At 37.3% G+C, this 17,900-nt stretch overlaps 1 protein-coding gene across 1 annotated transcript in view; it reads right to left on the minus strand.

Moving 5' to 3' along the window:
* Positions 1-17,900, minus strand: part of LOC136881324 (ATP-binding cassette sub-family C member 12) — a 171,790-nt gene that overhangs the window by 86,130 nt on the left and 67,760 nt on the right. Inside the window, exon 10 of the mRNA XM_067154145.2 lies at positions 14,740-14,870. Within this exon, the coding sequence (XP_067010246.2) occupies positions 14,740-14,870 (131 nt within the window). The remainder of the gene's footprint in view (positions 1-14,739; positions 14,871-17,900) is intronic.

The raw sequence follows: 17,900 nt of genomic DNA on the forward strand, positions 1-17,900 counted from the left end.
CAGTTACAGCTTGTGACCAGCAATCTACGGAAGACGTCTTAGAATTGAACATCTCAAGATGAAGAATTCCGCAGTCACCGGCAACACAATTTCATCGAGGGACACCTATTGCAGAGCCTCCATGGAGCTGTAAAAATGTAAGGCGTCTCTGGTAATTGGAAGGAGACTGGCCGGAGTATGCTGAAATAACTGACTGTCGACGGGAATCGAACTTCACAAAAACTTGAGTACCTTTTTAATTTTATTTATCTGTCTTACCTTTTGTACAACTAGAGGTCTTTCTTCTTAAGTCGTAGATCTATTAGATTGCTGTAGTTAGAAATATTTCATTTTTCTACTTCTTAAGGTGTCGTGGTAGACTAGGTACGTGTGAATGAAATTTTGGAATCTATTAGAGTAGACATGTAGGTTGTCTTTGAATGATTTCCCATGCTTAAGGAGTTTATGTTTAATAATTGCAACCTTACCAATCAGAAAACCAAACATTCAAAAGAAAAGCACAAACATCAAGAAGAAAACAAGCACAATACTTACCGAAAGGCAGTAGCATAAAATATGAAGCGTGGAAGGCAAAGCGAGAATTAAAAAGGCCAGGTAAATATTGCTAGCTACTAAATGACACACCAGATAAATTTGAAATGAAGAAAATTTACTAAGCAAATGTAATTTGAAAATGGTATAAAATAAGAACAATGATAAAAAAAAATATATAATTCTTTTTCTAAAATTTAAAAATGCAATCAAACTAGATGAGGAAAACAGTATTTTAAAATAAAGTTGAAATTAAGGAGAAATGAAGCTCACATTAACATAGGCTTCCGCCGAAATTAAGGTTTGAAAATTCATTAATAACTCATTACCTTACATACAGAAAATAATATTATTTAAAAATTGGTTGCAACCGATATGCGGGCCCGCGATATAAAATCACTTTAAAATTGAAATTTGCTACACTACTAAAATACTAAATTACAAGACGCACACAAGGACACACGAAAAAGAAGAAAATTTAGTGGCTCCAACCGTGAATAAACATTACACAAAAGAAACGAGCTAGATGAAAACACAATAAAATAATAGTGCACAGCAATCCCAACAAAATGAAGTATATTAAAGGAAATTTACAATTAACGGTGCACTCATAAAAATAATTAAGGAACACTGAAGCACCCAACAAGAGCTACCCGTTACCGACGCGAAGCCAAGATCCCATAATAATCATCAAAGCCACCCAAAATATTAACGTATCATCAGATTAGATAAGAAGGGGTGACATGACGTAATAAAGACAAAAGCAAGGAACCCAAACAATGGGAGAAAAGATAATAAGACAACGAAAGAAAACTCCCATTATTAAACTTAATTTCGACCAGCAAATTTCAATTTTAAGATTGTAAGTTATTAAAATAATAATATTAATAATAATAATAATTATTTATCCAAGAGGTGATAGTACCAGTTTACATTAGCCTTACTTAATCAATTCACCAGCGATTTACATACTTTAGAACAGAGGGGGCCGTGGAATGCGCTACGATGCGAATATGAGGTGTCATTAATTAAGGCCCGTAACAACGCGATAATCATTACGTACAGATAACCAGCCACGAAGGCAATAGGACAAAATCAGACAGCAATTACAACCAACCAGAAAAAAAACTAAGGGAGAAAACACGCACCGAAATGAATTACAAAAAAATAAAAGTAATAATAATAATAATAATAATCGTCATCATAATGAACATCAAGAAACACAGTTGGCAATAATGGACCCCGACAAAAACGTAAGACAAAATCACTTACACAAAATATCACCTCATAGATGCATAACTAGCGATCCCGAGCTCCCTACATTACATTAAATTTTCTTTTTCCAACCGGTTCGGTTCAAACAGATATCAAATTTTGCTTACAAGGTTGCACTATACCAAAATTGTCGTTTATAATGTTGCTCATGTCCACGATGAAATTACTCACACTGGTGCCTGAACGAATGGGATCCCTTCAATAAATTATAATTTTCAGTACTTACTTGGAGTAACGATATCCAAACTTACAAGACACTTGAAACATTTAATACCGATAACGGTTAATACACTGCACCAAGTTTACATGTTACATTAAGAAAATATTAAGGTTGGAGCACACTGAATACTTTCAAAAAAAAATAACAGGGCCTAGCCCTCACATTACTCTTTAACCGCCGGAGTCAAGCTCCATTATAATAGCTTTCCCTTTTCGCCAAGCCGTCTGCTTGGGAGCTTCATACAACACAGCCATCTTGGAGAATAACGGCGAGCTGACTACTGCAGACTACTGAGCTCACACCGAGCTAGGCGAGTAGGCAGTCCCATAATTCAATGCGTGCACCGCGAAAATGCGCAGAAGTTACAAATGATAATTCGGCGCATTACAGAGTCCAGTCAAATGCCTGACAATAATGGATAGATAACTTGAATTAAATTGGTCTGGTAACTTCCACAGTTAGGAAACAGTTCCAACAATGGCCGATAATACAGATAACGGCTGGATACACAAGTCGACATGACAGATGAATAAATAAATACACTTAGATGCTTTGATGTAATAATTCAGTTATGTCCAGTAAATATTAGTTCCCATTTTCACATTACAGTCCTCCCCTCCCGAAGCCAGAACACAGGGGAGGCGCAAGTCCAAAACAATGGATAGCATGCCAATGGTATAATTTCAATGTCCAAACAAATCTTCATACGTTGGATACAGGAAGAGAGACACCAAATTTTTTTTTTTTCAGGTTCAAATAACAAGGAATGGTCTTACTTGGTTGCAGGAATGTTGATCTTCACACAATACTAGCAGACAAACATGCTGAGTGTGAACAGAATGGGATGCAACGGGGCCAGCGTCTCATCACGCACCACACAAGTTGACAGTACATTATTCAGCACATTGATCACACCAGTACCGAGCGCAGTAGGGAACCACAGATATCACACACATTAGATCTCCGATCAGCAGATGCATGGGTGCTCGCGCGCGCAAATAACTGGAACACCACACACAGGAGCAGAAAGAGAGGGTCCAAGTGTACATAGCAGACCATAATAAACGGAAATGATTCAACCACTAATGTTAGGGACCACAAAATTTTTCCAACTAGGTTTCCAGGACACCTTAGTAATATATCATTATGTTTCGAGGAGTTACACAAGTTCCACATGTCCAAATTTACCAGCGATAATAGCTCCAATTTTGCACCCGAGTTAAACATATAAGTAACACCGTTAACGTCATTATACCAGACCACATAGTTTGTATCGGCATTTGAAGAATTACCAAAATAACGAGGTTGTTTTACATTCTTTTGTTGACTAGTGAGCAAACATACACAAGTTTTTTGAATTACCAATTCATGAGTTATAGTATTATCCATCCAACCTTTGAATAAGACTTACATATTAAGAAAAGTGAAAAATAACTCAACTGAAATATTCCAAGACTTCAATATACTAGTATTGAGACTAATCACAAGAGATCAGAAATGTAATTTTGAATATTTAAGGTGGCTCATGGAATCCAGTGGCAAGTTACAGCGGTTTTAGTCCCAGCAAGTTAAGTAAAATTCAATAGACCCAACAATTTGATAGGTCGAAGACCATTATAGTTTACACATTCTTTTACATGAAATACTAGCATACTTCCACACATTACATAATTCCACAGGACAGTACAGATACCAGAAAGATCCTTAAGACCAAGAACATGAAAGATAAATGACCAGGGGGAATCAGAGAGGTAACAAAGCAAAAGGATATTACTAAATGGAGGCAGCAGAGCACATACTGACAAACCATGTACAGAAAACAGGTAGCCCAGAACATGAAGATTAGGAAAACAGGAGACGCAGAGGCAGAAACTTTCACAATAAACACAACCATCCGCAACCGTAACGTAGCAATCACACAGATAATCGACCAAGAATAAGAAGCAACGATGGCAATAACTGGAGACTTCGCATGCATTATAACAGATGGTGGGGTGTACACAATGTGTGTCCGCAAGAGATCACCATGCAACCATTACCGAGGCCAACAACCACATGACAGCCAACAATTACAGTCAGGACGATAGAGAACAACTGAGAAAAACATGGAAAAGATATTACGTCCACCAGAACCAGCTCAACGCAGCATAACAAGGGCCAAAATTCAGGGAAAGTTACCTCTCCATATAAATAATCTTTGAATATACTGAGCACAGGTGTATTATCACAACCATCAAGTGTTCAGAAGAACCTCTGGATAACCCAGGACTAATAATATGGTGGCAAAACAACAGTCCACCCTGTGTGATTAGGCCAATCACCACAGACACCCTACCAGCCAGTCGGAATACACGGGATATAATAAAATATAAACGATGAAGAAGTGATAGGTTACACGATGACAAGGCGCATAAGTTGATGGAGAAGAACCTTCAGTCAATCAGTTGGGTCCCATACCCCAACGACGGACAAGGAATTTTAGCGACAGTTCCGGATTTACCCCAAATGATCCCATACTCATTGAAATAGAACCCAGAACAGTCAGATGACAACCAGGCAACAATATAGTGTTGCAAAAACATGCAGGGTAGAGCCAGAAGCAACTGAATTACAAGGGGTTACCTTATTAAACCAGATGAGGAACTGCGGAAGGCACGAACAAAGGAATACCTTATGTAAATAAGATAAATCGGAAGACATTACACAGAGACGGGCACCAGGTACAAGGAAAATTTCTCGTACACAAATTTTTCACAATAACAGCAGATCACATACAGCATCTGATCCACAGATACAAATCAGAAGCGACATAAGCTCTCATACCACTAGACATCAAATGAAGACATGATCAGGCCAGTGTACATTCACAAAATGACAAGATTTACCAATTACACTCCCATAACCCACAGAAAATGAACAGGAAGGAAGATTTACTACAGAAGGTTAATTTCAGAACAGATTCCACCATAATTAGATAAAGAACGCCACCAGAAACAACACAACAATTGCGAAACTCACAACCAAAATCCCAACATGAAGACACAGTAAAAACGAAGGGTCGTTTAAGCGATAAGCCAGTTGTACTCCACACCAGAACTCAGAAATGAACCCACACAACCACCATGAAGTACCAGTAACACCACACAGGTATAACGACAACAGAAAAGGGCAACCAAGAATCAACACATGCAGCAACCCACCAGGACTAGCAACGAAAAATCAGGAAGAATGAAAATTCACTCAAGCACATGGCCAAAACTGATATCATTAACCAGCACCAGAAGATCACACACATGCGTGACACTAGTCACACATAATGAGCAGCAGAGAATGAAACCCAGAGCAAGAGTTTAGTACACAGACACCTGACAGAAAATATGCAAGGGGAAGAAGCTAATACACAATGACTACAATTAACCAGGTCAAATAAACCACAGATTCACAAAGAAATTAAGACCACACCTCATTACAACAAGACCACATGAGTGAAGTACATGCACACAGCAGAAAAGGTGAATAAAAGGTGATGAGTAGTTCTAAAAGGACTAAAACATAAATAACATCAGGTACCGAAATTAATCACTCCACAACAGAACTGACAGAGCTACCTGACATGGACACATCAAATTAAAAAGATAATACCATCTCAGATGAACCATAGCCTATCACCGTTCAATCAGGACACTCATTTCAGAGCACATGACAACAAGAAGACTGCCCAAGGTTACACAAATAGCATTAAACACAACAAATTCAAGTGAGATTCCCACCAATACACCATAATCACATGACATAATTATCCAAGAGTTCAATACAGACCTACAACAACACCATATCAAGAACGGGAACATGCACAAGACCACACAAGGTAAAATAGGAAGAAATCCCACAGCACATGACCCAGATATGAACCAATATAGGCCTACATAAGCAACAATCACCAACACATGAGAACTCACCACATTAAATAAACTCAGAATAATAATACATGACACATAGTAACCTGGACAAGGCAGAACGGTAAAATTAAAAGTGGAAGGAGAGAGAGTCACCATGGGTCAAGATTGTAAATCAATTTCACATGTTCAAGCCAAACAGCGAGGTGGGTACACAGTCACTGCAAGAGAAAATTTTATTACAATACAATTTCATATCACACACTCTGGACCATGGATGAAACTGGAATAAAAACATCACTTAGAATTTAAATCAGGGTCACCACAGCAGTAGCAAAACCCAACACAAATTAATCCAAGTAAATCCCACCAAGGACAGGCACAGCAATTCCAGCAAGACCTATAGTATACCAAGAAGCTGCAGATAACAAGGCCAAAGAACATCACATCATTAAGGTAAAATGTGGAAGAAACTTTCAATTATTAAAATCAGAAAGCAGATTAAGTAAATACTTCAAATTCATTATTAATAAAGGTGAGAATGGTCTTCAACTTACCCCTACATGGCAGGTATAGAATAAGCAGACCCAAAACCAACAGGATTCCATGACCACGGAACATGGTAAATAAAACAAGCAGCAAGTGCACAGATACAGAGCCACGCCATACTCCAAGGCCAAGAAGGCAGCAACAAGCAAGTCTCGATTAAACATGAAACATACATAGGAAGGAATTATTTTGGTCCATCTCAGTTTTACAATTTTTTAGTTTAAAAGGTTGGTCACTTTTAGCAGCCAGCAATACTGACCCGGGCAACTTATAAGGTTGTTAGAACAACAACAACAACAACCACGCTCTGCTACCATTCACTACTGCAACCTTACCAATCAGAAAACCAAACATTCAAAAGAAAAGCACAAACATCAAGAAGAAAACAAGCACAATACTTACCGAAAGGCAGTAGCATAAAATATGAAGCGTGGAAGGCAAAGCGAGAATTAAAAAGGCCAGGTAAATATTGCTAGCTACTAAATGACACACCAGATAAATTTGAAATGAAGAAAATTTACTAAGCAAATGTAATTTGAAAATGGTATAAAATAAGAACAATGATAAAAAAAATATATAATTCTTTTTCTAAAATTTAAAAATGCAATCAAACTAGATGAGGAAAACAGTATTTTAAAATAAAGTTGAAATTAAGGAGAAATGAAGCTCACATTAACATAGGCTTCCGCCGAAATTAAGGTTTGAAAATTCATTAATAACTCATTACCTTACATACAGAAAATAATATTATTTAAAAATTGGTTGCAACCGATATGCGGGCCCGCGATATAAAATCACTTTAAAATTGAAATTTGCTACACTACTAAAATACTAAATTACAAGACGCACACAAGGACACACGAAAAAGAAGAAAATTTAGTGGCTCCAACCGCGAATAAACATTACACAAAAGAAACGAGCTAGATGAAAACACAATAAAATAATAGTGCACAGCAATCCCAACAAAATGAAGTATATTAAAGGAAATTTACAATTAACGGTGCACTCATAAAAATAATTAAGGAACACTGAAGCACCCAACAAGAGCTACCCGTTACTGACGCGAAGCCAAGATCCCATAATAATCATCAAAGCCACCCAAAATATTAACGTATCATCAGATTAGATAAGAAGGGGTGACATGACGTAATAAAGACAAAAGCAAGGAACCCAAACAATGGGAGAAAAGATAATAAGACAACGAAAGAAAACTCCCATTATTAAACTTAATTTTGACCAGCAAATTTCAATTTTAAGATTGTAAGTTATTAAAATAATAATATTAATAATAATAATAATTATTTATCCAAGAGGTGATAGTACCAGTTTACATTAGCCTTACTTAATCAATTCACCAGCGATTTACATACTTTAGAACAGAGGGGGCCGTGGAATGCGCTACGATGCGAATATGAGGTGTCATTAATTAAGGCCCGTAACAACGCGATAATCATTACGTACAGATAACCAGCCACGAAGGCAATAGGACAAAATCAGACAGCAATTACAACCAACCAGAAAAAAAACTAAGGGAGAAAACACGCACCGAAATGAATTACAAAAAAATAAAAGTAATAATAATAATAATAATAATCGTCATCATAATGAACATCAAGAAACACAGTTGGCAATAATGGACCCCGACAAAAACGTAAGACAAAATCACTTACACAAAATATCACCTCATAGATGCATAACTAGCGATCCCGAGCTCCCTACATTACATTAAATTTTCTTTTTCCAACCGGTTCGGTTCAAACAGATATCAAATTTTGCTTACAAGGTTGCACTATACCAAAATTGTCGTTTATAATGTTGCTCATGTCCACGATGAAATTACTCACACTGGTGCCTGAACGAATGGGATCCCTTCAATAAATTATAATTTTCAGTACTTACTTGGAGTAACGATATCCAAACTTACAAGACACTTGAAACATTTAATACCGATAACGGTTAATACACTGCACCAAGTTTACATGTTACATTAAGAAAATATTAAGGTTGGAGCACACTGAATACTTTCAAAAAAAAATAACAGGGCCTAGCCCTCACATTACTCTTTAACCGCCGGAGTCAAGCTCCATTATAATAGCTTTCCCTTTTCGCCAAGCCGTCTGCTTGGGAGCTTCATACAACACAGCCATCTTGGAGAATAACGGCGAGCTGACTACTGCAGACTACTGAGCTCACACCGAGCTAGGCGAGTAGGCAGTCCCATAATTCAATGCGTGCACCGCGAAAATGCGCAGAAGTTACAAATGATAATTCGGCGCATTACAGAGTCCAGTCAAATGCCTGACAATAATGGATAGATAACTTGAATTAAATTGGTCTGGTAACTTCCACAGTTAGGAAACAGTTCCAACAATGGCCGATAATACAGATAACGGCTGGATACACAAGTCGACATGACAGATGAATAAATAAATACACTTAGATGCTTTGATGTAATAATTCAGTTATGTCCAGTAAATATTAGTTCCCATTTTCACATTACAATAATCACTGACCACACGATAAATCCACTTTCCTTGCAATATTGAAAGTTACCGGACGGAAAATTTGCGTGTACATTTTGAGTGAATAGGGTCGAACCTAGTGTCTTTTAAGATCACTTGTTGTTTTTATGATGAAGTCATCTAATTTTACGATATTCCATGAGGATCAGTAGATGTAATAATCACTTAAATAATAATAATATTGACTAAAGTCGGGTAAAACAGAAGTAAACGCTCGTGAGCCATAAAACTACTGTAGAGTTCCTAAATGTGAGATGGAATGTGCTCTGTTCATGAAGGGTCTGGAATATGGCCAATCCTGAGGGATATTTGTTGTATAATTGAGCAGTTGATGAATTAATGGTGATGTTTGATTTATTCTTGTGTATTTGGAGCGCAAGATGGATTATAATTATTGGAGCACGTGTTTGCGAGTGTATTTTACAGGTAGGAAGTAAAAATAAGACGAGTAAGGCTCACGCTTGCGGTAAATTCAACCTGTAGCCCACATGATGGTAGTGCTTATGGATTTTACTAGAATCTTCCATTATAATTTCATGAATTAGATGAACTTGCGGTGATATGTAAAATGTGTTTCTACCAAGTGATACTCATGACTTCGATCACTAGCCACCAGTAATGAAGGAGAATTTCGGTACACGGATTATTTCTGCTAGACATTACGCGTCCCGACCACCAATAACAATCATAAATAAATTTGCCAAATCAGGATTCGATGTAAATAGTGTACAAAAAAAAAAAAACGTGTTTCCCTAGTGTGAATGTGTGTGTGTGTAAATGTGTATATTTCTCTTGTGCCATGTTGATTTCATTTAATTTTGATCTGGTCATGCACTCGCCGTGACACAGATCACACTCATCGTTGTGTCGCCTTAAGAAATAATTTCATGCCCTTAAGGGAAAGTTTAATTAAGTTAAGTCAAGGAAGACTAGGAAGGAATTTATTTTCTTAATTAGCGAGATTTAAAAGGAAAGATCATCTCGTTACTTTATGAAGGCACTCGATTTGTAAATACAATTTATTTAACTAGCTCACACGTTGGTAATGTAAATTTCTAAAAATCTGAAATACTTTAAGATTAATTTGAATAGAAATGAAATGCAAAGATCAGAGGTAGAAATTCGTTAGCCACATGATTGCTTTGAAACATTGTGAAAATAAGTCATTAATAATTAATTAAAAATAATTACTCTGAAATGCTAATGATGAACATTAGGTAAATGATGCGGTGGAAAATTGATAAGAACACGATCGTGTGACAATGAAACAGGTTAATTGAATGATAAGAAAATAATAATAATAATAATTAGAATAATAATTAATTAATTTTGAGAATTTTGGAAACAATTTTCATTTTCTACTGAAGTTCATGTTGGTGTCATTGACCAATATTAGATACTGTAAATGACAAATTCAGTTGAATACATCTTAAAACCACGTGTTGAGACTACTTTAAATTGGTGAAGCTTTGAACACATGTTAATTTATTTAATTCTTTCCGTCAAATGTTTGGTTTGAAAAGGCAAGTGGCCTAATTACTTCTTTGGTTTCATTACAGCACAGTAAGGCTGGAGATATGAACACGCGTCACTCTAAATCGAGGAAGAAATCCAATATTATGAAAGTTCTCTGTTATATTAAAAAGGAACTAGCAAGAATATTTCATTTGTTTGTCTGCTTATGTGAATAAATGTCAGAGTGTTGTTTTAACATTTCTTTTTATCCTGCTTGGTCATCAATCCTTAACAACCCTTAAATGCCTCTAGAAAGTGATAGCCAACGATCGAACGGTCCACCTTGGGATTCCTCGCTCGATGGCTGGGCTTAGCTCGGGAAAAATGGGGGCAATATGGTAATAGGAATATAATCCACACGGATCAGGTCTGTCATTCTTTCAGTGAGATTAATTTTAAAACTTCACATACGCATCTATTTAACTTCACATCACCACAACAATGAACACATATCCAAGCTCCCAGTGGTAAGGAGAAGAAAAAAGAAAAACCCCCAGAGCAGGAATAATAATAAAATTAGAAGGATCATTACGTAACACAGAGAGAAACATCTCTGGACCAAAGGAGCAAAATTTAAACCCAAAGAGAATCACTGGCAAGCGCATAACCTGAATATACGTAAACAAACATGGCGGCCTCATGGACAAGCTAATGGCCAAGACAGGCACCATGGCAAAATAACAAACACCGTACCGAAAACAAACACAAGGTATGGAAACAAGATCCAAGGGAAAAATTAAGCTGACCGATACGCCATCTTTTCACTCTCCTCACTCACTAACACACACACCAAACATTCAGACACTGTCGGTATTGGCCAAACAATGCAAGCAGTAGCTCCCGTCAATAAGTTGAACACAAATTCGTATTATATGACCCTCATGGTCACAAACAAAGGTCTCACATATGTCAGAGATAGTGTGCACGGCGCAGTAGTATAATAGGGACCCAGCGGTCACACGCAAACCCATCTGTTTACACACTCCGTACGACATGAATGGATCTCCGCATCGACACGCAGGGCATACTTTCATTCGATGGCAAATACATTACAATGTAGTGCACAAAAATAGTATCAATTCAGAGACCCAGCTATGAACACATCACAATCACGTCAGTATCAGACACACTGCTCATTCTCCCTGCAGAGCAAAAGGATTGCGTATCAATCAGCTATGAATGATAGCGAAAAATGTCATAACGGCACTGTAAAACCAATATTAAATACAAGAATTACCATACTGTAATATCAATAATCAAGGCGACAAGAAGGATGGTAGTATGGGTCAAGTTTAAATCTATTAAAAACCCATTTATGGCATAAAAACGTCACTTCAAATTGCCGGGGGTCCATGTTTATATTACACACACATAACAATGCAAAAACATTGCTCCAAGGAGATAAAGGCTACAGTCTCGCCGAAAGAATGATCTTCCGTGCTTATGACCGAGGGGGCTGCCCTCTCTAGTATAATCAAGGAAACACTTAACTCAATTGAGCTAAAGCTGATACAAGCTCTTTGCAATACTGGAAATATCATCTTTATGAACAGGCCATTTTAGCATGGCTCAACGCTCTAGAAGGGTCGGTAAATGGAAGGAGAAGAAGAGGATGGAGAAGGTACCAGATGGTAGACAGTGTCAAAGTAGCAGGAAATTATGAAGAAACTAAGAGGATGGCAGCAGATGATTTGTAATACCTTCCTCTTTTTTTTCCAACTCTTTCCAGTACTAATATTTTTTTTTATGAGGGAGTGTGGAAAATCTTGCACGAGACACTTGTGAAGGGTTCACACTCCACAAGCATGTGGGATTCTTATGTACCAAAAGCCATGACGTGTATCTCTGCCCCAGAACCGTTCTCGCATTACCTTAGGGCGGCATCGTGGCTGTACTCTCTTAGGCTTTTTCTTCCTTAGTTTTCCCCTTAATGGCAATCGTGAGCAACCAGATCCCTCTTTTTCTGTCGCAGAAAACTTTCTCCATATACAGCTATCTGATTCCAACATTCTTGGTTTTGTAATGTCACTAGAACAATAGATTCTGGTGTCAGTTCTCCTTGCTCAACTTCTAAACACCTTCTTTGTGTAGAACAATGCTCACATACAAAAAAAAGGTGTGAAGTACATTGTCAATATTATTGCAATAAATGCATACTGGATCGCTTGCTCTGCCTATTCTGTGTAGAAATTTTAGAAAAGATCCATGACCTATCCAGAATTGTGTAAAGAAATAGTTAACTTCACCATGAGCCCATGCTACCCAGTTCACTAAACATGGTGTCGACTGCTTAATCCATTTCCCATCGTTCCAATTATTGGTCGTAAAGCAGCTTCTTGCCATGTTTCTTTCCTAACTCTCCTTGAGTACACCAGGCTTCCTATCTTTCTAAGGCAAGTAAGTCAATTGGGGTACTGCTGCTACTGTAAGAATTGCAGATTCGGATACCGTGCGATATGCGCTTGTAATTCTCAGAGCTGATCTCCGCTGTACTGTGGCTATCCTTTGCCGCTCCTGCATCGAACAAATATTCAACCTTAAATCAATACTCCGCCACAGAATGTTGAGTGGTAAGAAAATTGTGGTGTCATTTATAGACTTCAAAAAAGCGTTCAATTCGGTGGACAGAGAGACTTTGGATAAGATCATTAGGGAATTTGGAGTCAAAACCAAACTGGCAAATATAATCAAAGAGACCCTAACAGGCACAACCTCCAAGGTAAAATTCTTCCGGCATCTCTCACAATCATTTGAAATCAAGACAGGCGTGAGGCAAGGGGATGGACTATCCCTACTCCTATTCAACTGTGTCCTAGAAAAGATAGTGAGAATATGGAACTCAGAACTTGAACATCAAGGGATAATCCGGATCTGTCTAGGGAGAAAATCAGGTGGGATTAAAGTCAACTGCTTGGCTTTTGCTGACGACTTTGCTATACTATCAGAAAGTCCAGAGGTTGCAACCATCCAGATAAACCTCTTGGAAAGAATCACCAGCCAAACAGGACTGAGGATCTCAGCAGAAAAGACCAAATTCATGATGAACATGGACCAAAATTCCTGGAAACAGAGATAGGACGGATAGAAAGGGTCAAGAAGTTCAAGTAACTTGGTGAAACGATACAAGAGAATGGACTAGAAAAAGCTGCAGTAGAAGATCGAATCTCAAAAATGGAGAGAGCATACGGCTTGACAAAAAACATCTACAATAAGAAGTGCTTATCCTGGAATTCCAAATTAAAACATTACAACACCATGGTCAAAACAGAATGCCTGTATGCCAGTGAATGCCTGTCCATGAACTACAAGCTGGAGAAGCTAGAGGTCCTGGAAAGAAGAATCCTCAGAAAAATTATGGGAGCTGTCCAAACTGAAAGCGGGTGGAAACTTTGGAGTAACAAAGAAGTTTACCAGAAGGTGGAAAGAATCTCAGAGACCATGAAGAAAAGGAGGCTGGCGTTTCTTGGACATCTATACAGAATGAATGCAAACAGACTTACCAAACAGATATTTGATTACTTCTGGAGAAAAAAGACCACTACAGCATGGATTAAGGAAACGAAGAAGGATATGGAAAGGTTAAGCATCTTGGAAGACTAGCTGTTAGAAAGGAATACATTTAGGAACACACTGAAGAATCTGGAAGGTGTTCAAGCCGCAGGAAGAACTAGGAAGACACCGGAAGAGCCTGGACAGATGAACAACGGAAGCAGGCCAGCGAACGCATGAAGGAGTATTGGACACAGAGAAAGCTCCGCACGAAGAGAAAGAAATGAAGTTGTACCGTGATCCTTAGTGGTCCATTCGCTTGTAAAAAAAAAAAAAAAAAATATATATATATATATATATCATAATAATAATCAGAGGAAAATTTTCAGTGCCCAGATGAAGGGCTTTTGGGAGAAGAAAAAATAAACATCAGCTAAATAAGTTCTATCACGCTTCACAGATGGGCATAATGCTGTAAAAAAAAAAAAAAATAATAACTACTTAATTTTTAATTTAATGATATCTTTTTTCAGGTACAGCATATTCTAATATTATTTATCCTGAATTAGTTTCAACAGACCAAAAAATCTCACAGTTATAGATAGGAAGAAGTGGCAAGCACTTGTACACTACACCCAGGAAACTGGAAATGGAGAATGATGAGGAGTGAAATCTCTAGCAAGACTGCCAAAATATCACCATAAGCCGTTCTTTTATATTTTCTTCTATGGTTTTCACTTACTAAAGCGCTGGTAGAATTCACATAGCATAAGAGCAAGGCGGTTATGACTGGAGCTGTATGGTATAAGGAAACACCAAAACTGTCAACAACGTGGGCTTTCCTTCCAAATTCACACTCCATTCTTCGAAAATCTGGAAAAGAAAAATGAATCATCAATATAATTTTTCTTTCTTTTTATAAAATTACCTTTATTATTTTATAATGACACTGTTACATGGAGTGATAAGGAAGAGGAGGGTCAGCTGCAAGTTAAGTTATAGAAGAAGTAAAAAAAAAATCAAAATCTCTTTACTTGCAAATGAGGTGTCTACCTCGGTGGCAAATGGTACACTAAAATACATTATTGTCAAGCACTAAATATTAAATTAACAAGAGAAGAAAATTTTTCTATAATACAATATTATACAATTTAAGCTAACAATTTTTTCTTTTAAACACACAGCTCATCCTTAATAAATTTATATTGTTTACAAAATTCTACTTATATCTCCTGTACTACTTACAAATATAGTCAACTGATATACAGTATGTGGAATTACTTCAAATGATACTATACAACTGGTATAAGATTAAACTTTACACTACATTTATTTACTTTTTTTTTTACTATTCTGGAACCTAAGTAGCATAACAACCAGCTGCGTCTTAACCAGAGCCCCCCTTTTCTTTTTGCCACCACTTTTCAGAAGTGACATAAGGATCAGGAATGAACCCCAGGACAGTCAACAGCTTCATTTAGGTAGTACATTGTCAGAGGATGAAAAATTGGAAAAAGAGATAAATACATGAACTGTACAAGCCAAAATGTTCTACCGAAGTGTGAGACACGTTATATGGGACAAGGAAGTGCTGATGAAATTCAAAGAGGTTCTGTATAAGTCATATTTTACACTGATACTGACGTATGTTTCAGTTGCATCAACACTCACCAACAGAAGCTAGGGTAGAACTGAAATGAGATACCTGAGTAGCATCACAGCAAACGCCAGATAAGCTAGTGTACGCTATGAAGTGGAAAGATAGAGACGTGGTGTTGGGCGCAAGGAAATAAAATGAAGTGAAATGGCGCATGGCTTTCAGTGCTGGGACTGTCCGAGGACAAGTTCGGCTCGACAGATGCACGTCTTTTGATTTAACTCCCGTAGGCGACCTGTGCATCATGATGAGGATGAAATGATGATGAAGACGACAACATACACCCAGCCCCCATGTCAGCGAAATTAACCAAAGGCCATCACGGGCACAAGGAAATGATGACAGGGAAGAGGTATAAGAGGCTGGCCCAGGATTAGATGGACAGGTACAGTGAAAGAATGAATTAAGAACAGAGGAATCAACATGACAGGATGTTCAAAGAGCAATGGTGAAAAGGAAGAGTGAAGTAGAGCACTTTAGTACACTATCCTGCAGAGACAGAACATGAAACATGGAAAGGATGATGATGATGATGATGATGATGATGATTATGACAATGATGATAGTTATTTTATAAATTAAAAAAATACTTTATATAAACAAGTTTGGTTATTAAATAAGTCTACACTACTTTCCCATGTTTGGATTTTTTTAACAGAAAATCTCAGCTTTAAATGAAGATGCAGAAAGATCTTGTTTATTTATCAGAAGTTAAATTCACATAATGAAACTAAGATTTCCTTTTTTGCTAACTGAAAATATCATTAGTAAAGAATAAAGGATTATCAATCTAAAAATCCAGTGTTTTTTCCTTATGAGCCAAGGTTGGAATTGCACACCTTTCCAAGAAGCTGTTTCAAGCACAGCTCGCAAATGTTCATATTGCTATATTTCATTCCTAGCTTTCCATCTTCGGTGGATTTATGAAGTAATAATAATAATAATAATAATAATAATAATAATAATAATAATAATAATAGATACAGGGATTTATCATGGAACGCAGAGGTAAGGAAGTGCGTGGGGTAAATGGCTGGACAGGAGATCACTTATAGCAAAAATTTACTTTAACAAAAATTGGAAATTTTATTTTTTCCTTTTCTTAAAATTCAGATAGAGTAATTTAATTATATAACAAGAAACATTTGGAAAATTACTGGAGGATATTCACATGTGACAAAGAGCTCGTCAGCTCCAACAAATATTTGAAATTAGAAGTCCTTAATCAGGTACAAGTTTAACTGGGAGAAACTCCCAGTCATTAACCTACATATGAAAGAGCATAATTGCTCCAGACAGGTACAACATTATAAAAGAGCATAATTGCTGTAAAAAATGTACACATTATAGAGTCTGAGCTCCAAATACATAGAGGCAAGCCTCAATAAAATGATATGCCACTTGTTACATTCTCAATTGCTCCATTAACCAGTTGGGTGACACTACTTCATCTTGTTCATATACAGGTTGCCCCATAGTGGGCTTATCAATTACAAAATTTCACAAATAGGTGAAGTGCTTTTCCACAAGGGAACTTAAATGCAGACCCTGTTATCCTCAAAACCACAATGAATATACAGAGGCATATTGCCCATCCTACTTCGCCTTAAGAAAGAAAAGGAAGAAAAGGTTACAGCAACAGTAAGCCCTTAATAAAAGGAAAGGAGGTAAAACACCAGCACTCCTTAAAGAACATTCGGGAAAAAACAAGAACCTAAGTGAAGGCCCAAAGACAAAGAGAAATGTTTAAAGTCCGAGACAAATTTCCAAGATTTAGATGTTGAAAAAATTTAGTCACCCAACTCAAAAGTAGAAGGGCAGAGTTCTGAGGGTCACCATTCGTGCTCCCTTACATTAAATCTTTTCCTGGTAGGGAATATAAATTGAGTCCAAAACCTGCGCAGAAGGTCCTACATTTCAGTAAAAAATGAAAAGATTATATATTAGATTTTAAGGAAAACTGCTGAAATCTTTCCCTCAAAACACCCACTGGCACAATCACATATTTAGGTAAATTCTGCCGTTACCCGTTAGCACTGGATCTACTTCAAGCTGGCCACCTCCTGCCCACTCTAACCTTCATTAAGTCGCACTCTCAATCACCGGAGCAAATCAGACAAGACACTCTCCTTAAATAGCTCCGCAGGGGAAAGTTCTAGACTAGACTAGAATCCAGAGTGCTGATAGGCTGAATTTCCATACACTCCCCCCGGTTTGATTGGTTAGAGAACATAGTTACAGGCATG

The sequence above is a fragment of the Anabrus simplex genome, chromosome 1, assembly GCF_040414725.1.
Source record: "Anabrus simplex isolate iqAnaSimp1 chromosome 1, ASM4041472v1, whole genome shotgun sequence".
In the NCBI taxonomy this organism is placed as follows: domain Eukaryota; kingdom Metazoa; phylum Arthropoda; class Insecta; order Orthoptera; family Tettigoniidae; genus Anabrus; species Anabrus simplex.